Here is an 11397-nt window from a genome sequence, read left to right as displayed (position 1 = left end):
TGTGGTGGGGGCCTCGCGCCTCCCTCAGCCAGCGGGCGGGAAACGGCGTGCGCATGCGCTACGAGACGGGCGGGAGGACCCGAACGGAGTCGGGCGATACCCGAGCGGCGGCCGGAAACACCCGAGCGGAGTCGGGCGACGGCCGGAAACACCCGAGCGAAGTCCGGAAACACCCGAGCGGAGTCTGGCAACGGCCGGAAACACCCGAGCGGAGTCCGGAAACACCCGAGCGGAGTCGGGAGCGACGGCCGGAAACACCCGAGCGGAGTCGAGCGACGGCCGGAAACACCCGAGCGGAGTCGGGCGTCGTCCGGAAACACCCGAACAGCCTCGACGGCAGGAGCCGAGCGCGCTCGGCGCTCGACAGCGCGTGCCTGGCGGCGGGCTCGGCTGGTCGCGCCTGGCCGTTCCCGGCGTGCCCCGCGCTTGTTGCAGTGTCACGGCCGGCGCGGCCCGGCCATGAAGCAGGAGGGCGCCGCCCGCCGCCGCGGCGACAAGGCCAAGGCGCCCCCCGACGGGCCGCCGCCGCCGCCCGCGCCGCCCCCCCCCGACGTGGAGATGCAGGAGGAGGCGGCGGGGGGGGCGGGGGGGGAGGCGGGCGGGGAGAAGCAGCCCCAGCGGGAGCTGGATGCTGTGACACTGGAGGGTGAGGGGGGGAAGGGGGGGGATCTGGGGGGGGGCGGGAGGAAGGGGGGGTCCGTAGGGGGTCGGGAGGGAGCGGGGGAGGATCCATAGTGGGGAAAGAGGGAGTGGGGGGGGTTGGTGAGGAGGGAGGGGGGGTTAAGGAGGAAGGGGGGGGTCCATAGGGGGATGGGAGGGAGGAGGGAGTGGGGGGGGGTCAGGAGGAAGGGGGGGTCTATAGGGGGGAGGGAGGGAGCGGGGAGGGGGTCGGGGGGGGGGAGATGGGGAGGGAAATCGGTAGGAGGAGGAGGGTCAGAAAGAGAAAGGAGGTAGAGAGGAGGGGACCTGGGGGGGGAGGGGGTCAGGATGGAAGGGGGAAGGGAGCTGTGGGATCCTTCTTGACCCCCCCCCCCTTCCCCCCCCCAGCACTGCCATGAGGGGATGGAGCAGCGCTGGGGGGGTAGAGGGGAGTGGGGGGGGTGGGGGAGGTACAGGGAAAGAATTGGGGTCTGGGCGGGCAAAAGGACTGGGGGGTGGTTGGGGAGAGCGGTGCATTTTGGGGACCCCCCAGGGGACGGGTGGTGAGGGCAGGGGGAGCCCCACGAAGCTGCAAGGGGAGCCTGGGGGGGGGGGGGGGGGGGTCCCAGCACCTCCCTGAGGGCATCCGGGGGGATGCGGGGGGGGGACTTGGGACTGAGAGCGGGGTGGGAGCCTGGAAGCTGGCGGCGTCCCGGGGCCGGGAGAGGCCCTGACACGCGCGCCCCCCCCCACTGCAGACATCAAGGAGCATGTGAAGCAGCTGGAGAAGGCCGTGTCGGGGAAGGAGCCGCGCTACGTCCTGCGCGCCCTGCGGGCCCTGCCCTCCACCTCGCGCCGCCTCAACCCCAACGTGCTGCACAAAGCCATCCACGGCTTCTTCACCTCCAACAGCGCCGTGCGGGATTTCCTCCTCGGCTTCCTGGAGGAGGTGCGGGGACGGGGAGCCTGGGGGTGCCGGGGACCTCGCCCCCGATGTTTGGGAGCACACGGGACACGACGGGGCTCGCTCCAGCCCCGGGTGGGGTGGCCCTGTGGGGACAGGCTCACTTTGGGCAGGGGTGTTGGAGCTGTGGGTGGGCAGCAGCAGGGGACAGGGGGTGGGACAGGGGCCGGAGCCCAGCCCGTGCCTTCCCTCCGCAGCCCATGGACATGGAAGCAGAGCTGCAGTTCCGCCCGCGGACGGGGAAAGCAGCCTCAGCCCCTCTCTTGCCAGAAGTGGAGACCTACCTGCAGCTGCTGCTCGTGATTTACCTGATGAACAGCAAGCGGTATCCGGAGGTGAGGTTCCCGGAGCCCTGTCTGAACCTGAGCCCTTCCCGGGGCGCTGCTGGGCCTGCCTCACGGTCCCCCGGTGGCTTCAGCTCTGCTTGGAGGCAGCCTTTAGGGCCTGCAGCCCTGACCCGCGGCGGTCCTGCAGCCCTGTCAGACTTCCCACTCCTCCCGGGCGGCGTTTCATCTGCTCCGTTTCCCTCCTGCAGGCTCAGAAGGTGTCTGACGACCTGATGCAGAAGATCAGTTCCCAAAACCGCCGGGCCCTCGACCTGGTGGTGGCAAAGTGTTATTACTACCACTCGCGGATCTACGAGTTCCTGAATAAACTCGACGTGGTCAGGAGGTAGGGCTGGCCCCGCGTGCCCCGCGCTGTCTGCGGGCTCTCCCTGGGTTTCTTCCCCTCCCCAACACGCTGTCCTTTCCCCTCCCTTGCACCGTAGCTTCCTGCACGCCCGGCTGCGGACAGCCACGCTGCGCCACGACGCCGACGGGCAGGCCACGCTCCTCAACCTGCTGCTGAGGAACTATCTCCACTACAACCTCTACGACCAAGCGGAGAAGCTCGTCTCCAAGTCCGTGTTCCCCGAGCAGGCCAACAACAACGAGTGGGCCCGCTATCTCTATTACACAGGTGAGACGCGCGGGGTCCCGGGCGGTGCTGGCAGCTCGGGATGCGGGAGGCTGCACCTCTGGCCCTGCAGAGAACCCCGCTGAGGCTCAGGGCTGGGGCTCCCGGGCGGGATGCGAATCCCCATCCGTTTGGATTCGCTCGGTGGCTTTTCCAAACCGCCCTCAGCCCCGTGTGAACGCTCTTCCCCCTCTCCCAGGGCGCATCAAGGCCATTCAGCTGGAGTACTCGGAGGCGCGGAGGACCATGACGAACGCCCTGCGCAAGGCGCCGCAGCACACGGCCGTCGGCTTCAAGCAGACGGTGAGCGGGCGCGGGGAGCGCCCGAGTGCTCGTGGCCTTCGGTGCCCCCCGGGCACGGGGTCTGCACTCCCCTGGGGGCCAGGCTGGGCCCCGCGGGGACTCAGGCTCTCTTTGTGCTCCAGGTGCACAAGCTGCTGATCGTGGTGGAACTGCTGCTCGGGGAGATCCCGGACAGGCTGCAGTTCAGGCAGCCCTCCCTCAAGCGGTCGCTCATGCCCTACTTCCTCCTGACTCAGGGTACGACGCCCCTGCTCCGCTGCTTTGGCACTGCGCGCCCCGCTTCGGGGGAGCAGGAGGCCTCGGGGGCTCCTCACCCCTTGGTGGGAGCCGGCTGCGGGCTGCCCCCCGTGCCAGCCTGATGCCCCGGTCAGTTTTCAGAGGGCTTCTCCTTCCCCTCGTGAGAGGGGCGGATGGAGTCGGCCCTGCCCCGCGCTCCCTGCGGTGCCCCAGCCCTTGCTGCCGCCTTCCCTTACACGTTCTCTCCTCTGCGTTCCCCCCCACCCCTGCTCCAGCTGTCAGGACTGGAAACCTGGCCAAGTTCAACCAGGTTCTTGATCAGTTTGGGGACAAGTTCCAGGCCGACGGCACCTACACCCTGATCATTCGGTTAAGGCACAACGTCATCAAGACAGGTAGGGCGTCCCTGGGGCAGCCGGGGACTGCCGCCACCACGGGCGTGCAGGGCGGTGCTCCACTCCGTCCCTCCCCCTCAGGCGTCCGCATGATCAGCCTCTCCTACTCCCGCATCTCCCTGGCCGATATCGCCCAGAAGCTGCAGCTGGACAGCCCCGAGGACGCCGAGTTCATCGTGGCCAAGGTACCTGCGTAGGAAACCTCGTCCCAAACCTCGTCCCAAACCTTGTCCCTGCCTTTCTCACAGCCAGGCTGCTCCCGCCCCGTCCCCGCAGCGCTGCCTCCCTGGGGCAGCTGCTGCTCTTCGGTTGAGGGGATCCCTCCCAGGGGGTGCTGGGGACACCGAGGGCGCCGAGTCCCCTCTCCGCACGCCGTCCTGAGCCCCCCTGCTCCTGTCACAGCGCCACCTCCTTCGCTCTAAACCGCTGCCCCAGCCCTCAGAGACAGCGGGTGCCCTGACCGCGTGCCCTCCGGCTTGCAGGCCATCCGGGACGGCGTGATCGAGGCCAGCATTAACCACGAGAAGGGCTACGTCCAGTCCAAAGAAATGATCGACATCTACTCCACCCGGGAGCCCCAGCTGGCGTTTCACCAGCGCATCTCCTTCTGCCTCGACATCCACAACATGTCGGTCAAGGTGAGTGTGCTGGGCTCGTACTGGGAGGCTGTGGGGGCACTGGGGGATCCCACTGGGCTGCGCGCGGGCTGGGGCAGCACGGAGGGAGAAGGCAGCTCCAGCTCAGGAGCTGGTTTGAGCGAAGGGGACAGCAGGGCGGAGCTGGGGCATTTCTGGGCTCATGGCTTCTCCCTTGTTCCTCCAGGCCATGAGGTTCCCCCCCAAATCTTACAACAAGGACTTGGAATCTGCAGAGGTGAGCTCTCACCTGGCACCAGGGCAGGCGCTGGGAGCCCCGCTGGGCTCGCGCTGTGGCCCAGTGGCCAGTGACTGGCGGGACTCAGCTCCTGTCCCCTGCCTGTCCCCAACTTGGGCCCTTGCTTTCCAGGAGCGCCGGGAGCGCGAGCAGCAGGACCTGGAGTTCGCAAAGGAAATGGCAGAGGACGATGACGATGGTTTCCCGTGACCCTCTGGCCTGGCTGTATTTTTTTTATTATTATTTGTTCCTAGGGAAGATGCTGTCTGAGGGGAGCTGCCCCACGCAGCCCCGGCCCCCGATCTGCCTTTCTTTTATAAATCCCTGCATGTCTGTCCTGGGGGTGGGGGACACGTGGGTTCCCTGGGCCTGCAGCCACAGGCCCTGCTCTCCCGTCCCCTGCCCCCCTCCGAGGGAAGCCCCTTCCCCAATAAACAAACGTTCTCCTAAGGTTGCTTGTGATCACTTGTTGCGAGCCCTGGGGTTGGGAGCTCCTCGGGGCCAGGGCAGGCGGGGGCACCGGCAGCGCTCCCCAGGCACTGCGGCTCCCCGGGCAGCCGCCGGCTCTTGCAACAATAAAGGGGTCAGACTTTGTTAAGCTTCAATTATGACTTTTAAAATAAAAGTTGGAAAAAAAAAACCACCAACCTGCCCTGCTGCTGCTGTGGTTTGTGTCTGAAAGCGAGCACAGGACCCTGCTGTGCTCCCAGGGGGAGCTGGAGCCCTACTGGGAGCCCACACCTGGTGCCTGCTGCCCTCCCCGGGGCTGGGGGCTGCTCAGCCCTGGCCACCAGTGGCTGGGGGTGACTGGGCCCGGTGCCGACGGCCCCCTCCAGCTCCGCTTTGTCCTGCCAGTGCTGGGATTACCAGGCCCAGCACCGCGCGCCAGCCTGCACTGAGGGGCAGCACGGCCTCGGGAAGGGGCTGAGCCCCACCGTCCATCCCCTGACCCCCGCTGCAAAAGGTATCAGCACCAGGCCAGGCGGGGCCCCACGGACACCAAACCGGGGAGGGGGATGATAGGGCGGGGGCCACGCAGCCACCATGGGTAAGTCCCGCCAGCATCTGGGCCCAGCTGTGCTCCTTGGGGGGAAAATCTGGGAATCTCCCGGCGCACCCATGCTGGGCTGGCGGCCAGGGGCTGCGGGTCAAGCATGGGGCAGCCCCGGGGGATGGATCCGGCCCCTCTGGGGCCAACAGCGGGGTCCCCAGGCCAGACCCCACCAGCCAGGATGGGGCAGGGAGGGCGAGAGGGTGGCCCTGGTCCTGTGAAGCCCCCGGAGCCGGCCCTGGGGACACCCCGGCAGCACTCACATCCTGGTGGGTGCCAGGAGAGGACCGAGGGTCCGGGATCAGGCCCCACAGAGGAAGGGTGGCCACGAGGCAGAACCGCAGCGGTTTGTGCTGACCCCGCACCGCCACCCACAGGGTTTCGGGTCCGGTCACCACTTCCTTCCTAAGAAAAGCCCACGAGGGGCTTCGGGCCACGCTGGGTGCTGATTCAACCCCACCCCAAGCCAGCCCCGAATCCTGAAAGCACCGACCTGCTGAGGCAGCAGCCCTGTTTCGCGGAACAGGGCGATTCCGCAGCGACGCCACGCTGCACCCCCCTCGTTGGCTCTGGAAGGGCCCTGGTTCTCTCCAGCGCTGGGGAGAGCAAAGGCAGAAATGGGGGGGGATTCTTCCAGGAAATCCCACAAAAAGGCTCAAGCTGCTGAGGTCCTCTCACGTGGCCTGAGGGCAGAACCCTTACTGCTTCCACTTCCTGGGAGGGGAAAGTCATCATTAGGCTTCAGAGTTAACACCTGCTAATGGTGGTGCTCACAGCTGGGCAGCGTCTACCAGCTGGCTCCTTCCCTCAGCTGGAGGCTGGAGCAGCTCTGGGGGCTCAGGGGTGTCCCCGTGGGCTGCACCCCCCCCCCCCAGGCCGTACCCCCTCAGCCCCGGTTCAGCCCTGCCCCGGGGTCACCCTGCCCAGATCCTCCCAGGCCGAGCAGGGGCCTCCCGTGCCGGGCAGGGGCCCAGCTGGCACCGGCCCAGATCCTCCTGGAAGCTCTTGCGGGAACCGGCACAAGCCCAAAGCCCACGTCAGAATCGGGGGGAGGGGGGGACCGGGAGCAGCCACCCCCACCCCCCCTCCCCGGGGCTGCCCTGGCAGCCGCTTCCCCGAAGGGGCTGGCGAGGCCGGTTCCCCGCGGGGGGGTGCTGGGTGTCAGGCACGGCCGGGTGCTGGGTGCCACACGCGGGGACACCGAGCACAGCACAGCCCGGGGCACCCAGCGGGGCAGGATCCGGCCCCAGGTGCTGAGCCTGGGACGTGGCACCTGGGCCAGGTCTCACCTCGGTCCCACACCGCCCGCCCCGACGCCGGGGTGAGGGGCTCGGGCAGCGTCCGCAGGGGCCGGGGCTGGCGGCGAGCCCCGCGGGACGCCGGCTGCGAAAAGCCCCCGACCCCTTGCCTGGAGCCCTGCCGCAGCGCTGGGCACATCCAGCCCGGCCGGGCGGGTTAATGAGTGACCGCGCCGCCGCCGCCGCCCAGCACCGACCCGGCACCCTGGCACCTGCCCGGTGCCGGGGCCCAGCCGGGTGCCCACCGGCAGCACCGCGGCCCCCGGGAAAGCCCCGGTGCGGCGAGGCGCGGGCAGCAGCCGGGAGCACCGAGCGCGAGCTTGGGATTTGCATGTTGGTGATTAAGGCAATGAGGCAATCGGCACTGTTGCCACATCGGTGTGAATCCCCGGAGCCGTCTATAAAATGCCCTAATCGATGAGGCCGCGCAGAGCCGGGGCAGGAGCGAGCTGTGCTGGGCCGGGCTGCGCTCGCAGACAGGAGGAGACACCGAGCCGCGCACCATGTGCTCCCTCACCCGTGAGTACCCGCAGCCGAGGGCCCCAGCACCCGCTGCCCCCGCAGCACCCGCAGCACCTGCAGCACCCACAGCACCCGCTGCCTTTGAGCGCCCGCACACCCAGAGCCCCCCACGCACCCAGGGGTGGGTGGGAAGCCGCGGTCCCCTTCACCCTCCCCATTTTAGGGGTCTCCATCCCTGGGGGTTCCTTCGGTGCCACCATCCATCCCCGTGGGGGTCCCCGGTACCCAAAACGCCCCCGCGGGCAGCAGCATGTCTGGGGATGCTGCCGTCGGTGGCGGGGTGTCCCCGGGCGGTGGCTGAGCCGCTGTCCCCGCAGGTGTGCTGGTGCTGGTGCTGGGCGCGCTGCTGGGCGCGCCGTGGCGGGCGCTGCACGGGGCGCCGCTGGCCGAGCTCTCGGGGGACCAGGACTTCCAGCTCTTCCTGCACAAGAACCTCGAGTTCACCCGCAAGATCAAGGGGGATGTGGCCGCGCTGCAGCGCGTGGTGGTGAGTTGCTGGCACCGCGGGGTCGCAGATAAGGTGACCTTCCCCTCCCTGGCCTTATCGGCACCGCAGGGCCGGGAGCCAGCGGCCTCCCCACACCCCGGCCTCCCCCCTGCGCCGCTCGGTCCCACGGCACCCAAGGGGGGCTCCCTGGGGATGCACGGGGACCTCCCCGTGCACCGAGCGAGCAGCGGTTCCGCCTCGTCCCCCGGATGCCCAGAAAAGGGTGGGGAGGGGGTCCCGCGTCCCGTGGGGGCGTCACGGGGGTGGCGGGCTTCTGCGGCCGCCCTGACCCTGTGCCCCCCCCCCCCCCGTCCGCAGTGCGACACCTTCCAGCTGTGCAAGGAGGAAGAGCTGCTGCTGGTGCAGCAGGACCTGCGCATCACGCAGGTGGCCCTGGAGCACTGCCACCGCCCCAGCTTCCAGGCGGTGAGTGCCAGCGGCCACCCCTGCCACGAGCTGCCCGGCCTCAGCCTCGGGCAGCCCTCTGGAGGGGCGGTCAGGGCAGGGAATGGGGGGTGGGGGGGGTCCAGGCTCTGCCGAGCGCTGCTGACCCCCCCCCGGGCCGTGCCGCCCGCAGGAGGCTTGCTTCAGCCAGATCCGCAACGGGCTCCACGCCTACCACAGCTCCCTCGCCGCTGTCCTGGAGCTGCTGCCCTCGCACGCCGGCCTGGTGGAGACGCTGCAGCTGGACGCGGCCAACCTCTCCTCCAACATCCAGCAGCAGGTGAGGGGCAGACGGGGGGGGGGGGCACGGCTGCAGGGGGACACAGGGACACGGGGCTCCAGTGGGCACCGCCACGGCACTGCCGCCGTCGCCGCGCTCCGGGGGTGTTCCTGGCCCCGGGGCTGACGCCTGCGCCCCTGCCCACCCGCAGATGGAGGACCTGGGCCTGGACACGGTGACGTTCCCCGCCGAGGGCCGCGGCCCCCTCCCCGCCTTCTCCTCCCGCTTCCAGCACCAGGTCGGCGGCTTCCTCATCCTGGCCAACTTCCAGCGGTTCCTGGAGACGGCGTACCGGGCGCTGCGGCACCTCGCCCGCCTCTGACGCCCGGCCCCGCGCCGCCCCGCGCTATTTATTCCCCAGCCCCAGCGACCTTCCCCGCTTATTTAATATTTATCGCTATTTAATATTTATCCGGCCGAGGAGGCTCCCCCCCTGCCCTTCGGTTCCCCGAGCAGGGCAGCCAGCCCTGCGGTGGCATCCGCGCACGGGCGTCTGTGCGCAGCATCGCCCTTGTTTAATATTTAAACAAAAGAGTATCTCTGCTAGGAGTTTTGGGAGCCGGGCCGAGCCTTGGCTCCTGCACCGCCTGCACCGGGAGCTGCGGTGACCCCGCGGCGTCCCGCTGAGCCCAGGGGAATCCGCCTTCGTACGCAGCTGTAGATGCTCCGGAGCAGCACCTCCCTGCCCAGGCTGCAGCCTGCGGGGACAGAGCCGACGGGCGTTATTCCTATTAGGCTTATTCACGTTAATTAATATTTATTAGCCGTTAGGTTAGGAGGGAGGGGAGGACGGCGGCGCCGTGGGGGGCTCTCCGCTCCCACCTTTGGGGGGGGGGGGGGGGGCGCTGAGGCTTTGCTCCACCCGCGCCCCCTCCACGCCACGTTTGTATTTATTGCCCTTTAACTTATTCACGCGCAGCAGCCCCCGGGCCCACGGCGGCCGCGTGCAGCTCTCCCCGTCCCACGCACCCGGATTTGCGTACTGGAAATTTCACAGCCCGCCCTGGCAGGGTCTCGTGAGCTGTGTATTTTGTACTGTATTTATTGCCACAGCTGGGCGAGCCCCAGAGAAACGCAGGCTATTTTTTTTTTTTTTTATATGCGATAAGGATGGAAATAAACTATTTTTACTCCGACATCTGGGCTGTCTGTGTTTCCCCGGCTCCTGCCCGCGTGGGACGAGACTGCCTGGGGTGTGTGTGGGGGGAGTTGTGACAGCTCCAAACCCGGTTATGGGGACCCTTGGGTGCTGCAGGGCCCCCCCCCAGCTGCAGGGGGGGATGCAGAAAGACGGGCCGTGGGGACAGCAAGACAAAAGGGGACCGCGTGGGGCTGGCAGCGGCTCAGCCCTTGCCGTGGGGAAGCCAGCCCCGGGCTTGGGGACTGGCCACCACCGCAGCCCCCGCAGCACGGCGTGACCCCCCCCCGGGGCTGGGAAGCACCCACAGCATGCGGGGGAGGCCGGATGCGACCCGGAGGTGGCAGCTTCCTTCCTGCATCCCGCGGCGCTGCTTGGGCAAGAGCCGATTCCTAGAAAGCGCCGCAGCCACCCGTGCCGGCAGCGCCGAGCTGAGGCCGGCGGCCGTGGCCCTGGTGGTGCCGACAGCGCCGGGGGGGGGGTGTCGAGGGCTCGGGGCTCCACTGCGGTGGTGGCGGGGGGACCACCGCAGACCCTGGAGGTGGTGCGGGGGGCTCAGCCGAGTCTGAGTTCCCCTCAGCGGTGCCGGGGATGCTCCTGGAGCCCTCCTGGAGCCCCCAAGGCCGGGATGGGGCTGGCAGCAGTGGGAAAAGGGAGGTGGGGGACAAGGGGACGCGTATGCGGGAAGGCAGGGGACCAGGAGGTCCAGCACCACGGCGCAGCCCCGGGCATCTCCCCCCGGCCCTGGCACCCCCCCGCAGCCGCCCCCAGCCCCTCTCCCCCCGGTGTTTGGCCACCGCGGGCTGTCCCTGCCCTGTCCCCCGTTTCACCGCTTCCTCCCGCAGGCCCCGTGCTCGCGTCCTGTGACCGCCCTCGTCCCCGCACCACGCTCAGCCCGGCCGTGGTGGGGACGGAGCCGAGCTCTGGTTCCTGCTGGGGTCCCTTTGGCTGCCCCCCCCCCCCCCCCCACTTCTCCCAGCCCTGGGAAGGGGCAGGAGCGAGGCCGGGGTGCTTGGCAGTGCAGCACCCTGCCGGCTGCGATCCTGGGAGAGCAAACAGCGCCCGGCATTGCTCCTTCCACGCCCGGCTTATCAGGGCTTACAGGAAGCCCCTTCTCCCAGCTCCAGCCCTTTCCTGGAAGGTGAAGCGCCGGGGAAGGGCCAATGCCGCCCGCGGGGCTGCCACGGGCAAATATTGACAGAGGGGGGGAGAGGCCGGGAGCGCCGGGCCCTGCTCTTTGCTCCGAGCTAACGGTAAAGAGCCGCCCTGGGCACACGGGGCCCGGCCAGAGGTGCCCGGGTGGGTCGGTGCCAGCTCACGCCCGAGTCAGGCCCCGTGGGGAGCGGCACCGGCCGGGACACGCCGGGGCGCCGAGGCCCGGGGAAGCCGCTCCACCCCGGCCCGCGTCCCGCTGTCGTGCCCCTGCTTGTATCGGGCACACATTCCGGCTCAGGGCCAGGGAGCAGGGCAGGATGCTCGGGGCGTGATGGATAAGGGCCGCTTGTTCCTGCGGCCCCCAGCCGCCCCACACAGCACAGCTCCGCCACCGAACGCGTCGGGGTCTCCAGCTGCCCCATCCCCAGCCAGCACCGACCCAAACCTCGCGGCATCGCTCCAGGGCCTCCCTGTGCTCTCTCCCAGCACCACCAAGGAGCTCGGAGCCCCCAGGGCAGCTCCGGGGGCTGTGAACCCCACTAACGGACCGGGTTGGAGGCAGAGCCCAGCGCCAGGGATGCAGCGGGGCCGGGGCGCCGAGGGGAAGGCAGGTGCCCGGCTCCCCCGCGCCTGCCCAGGCACCGCTTCCCCCTT

At 69.1% G+C, this 11397-nt stretch overlaps 2 protein-coding genes across 2 annotated transcripts; both read left to right on the top strand.

The window, feature by feature from the left end:
- Positions 1–443: 443 nt before the first annotated feature.
- Positions 444–5015, top strand: PSMD3 (proteasome 26S subunit, non-ATPase 3). Its single transcript, XM_066981447.1, has 12 exons — positions 444–646; positions 1398–1588; positions 1801–1938; positions 2139–2275; positions 2373–2563; positions 2760–2863; positions 2986–3100; positions 3376–3495; positions 3577–3680; positions 3978–4133; positions 4318–4368; positions 4501–5015. The coding sequence occupies exons 1-12, from the start codon at positions 460–462 to the stop codon at positions 4576–4578; spliced, it is 1572 nt and encodes a 523-aa protein (XP_066837548.1). The 5' UTR covers positions 444–459; the 3' UTR covers positions 4579–5015.
- A 1380-nt stretch (positions 5016–6395) lies between these two features.
- Positions 6396–9678, top strand: CSF3 (colony stimulating factor 3). The gene is made up of 5 exons (XM_048055443.2): positions 6396–7236; positions 7557–7726; positions 8045–8152; positions 8304–8450; positions 8602–9678. Exons 1-5 carry the CDS (start codon positions 7221–7223, stop codon positions 8770–8772), a joined length of 612 nt encoding a protein of 203 aa, XP_047911400.1. The 5' UTR covers positions 6396–7220; the 3' UTR covers positions 8773–9678.
- Positions 9679–11397: the final 1719 nt, after the last annotated feature.

The sequence above is a fragment of the Anser cygnoides genome, chromosome 22 (assembly GCF_040182565.1).
Source record: "Anser cygnoides isolate HZ-2024a breed goose chromosome 22, Taihu_goose_T2T_genome, whole genome shotgun sequence".
NCBI lineage: Eukaryota > Metazoa > Chordata > Aves > Anseriformes > Anatidae > Anser > Anser cygnoides.
The sequence above is the reverse complement of the archived record's forward strand: the minus strand, read 5'-3'. Positions and strand labels throughout refer to the sequence as shown.

Bases quoted from the DNA above. Each gene is read 5' to 3' on its own strand.
- PSMD3 (XM_066981447.1), top strand. From the start codon at position 460: ATGAAGCAGGAGGGCGCCGCCCGCCGCCGCGGCGACAAGGCCAAGGCG. The intron at 3,681-3,977 runs GTACCTGCGTAG...TCCGGCTTGCAG, and splicing joins CCGAGTTCATCGTGGCCAAG to GCCATCCGGGACGGCGTGAT. The intron at 4,134-4,317 runs GTGAGTGTGCTG...TTGTTCCTCCAG, and splicing joins TCCACAACATGTCGGTCAAG to GCCATGAGGTTCCCCCCCAA.
- CSF3 (XM_048055443.2), top strand. The intron at 8,153-8,303 runs GTGAGTGCCAGC...TGCCGCCCGCAG, and splicing joins ACCGCCCCAGCTTCCAGGCG to GAGGCTTGCTTCAGCCAGAT. The intron at 8,451-8,601 runs GTGAGGGGCAGA...GCCCACCCGCAG, and splicing joins CCTCCAACATCCAGCAGCAG to ATGGAGGACCTGGGCCTGGA.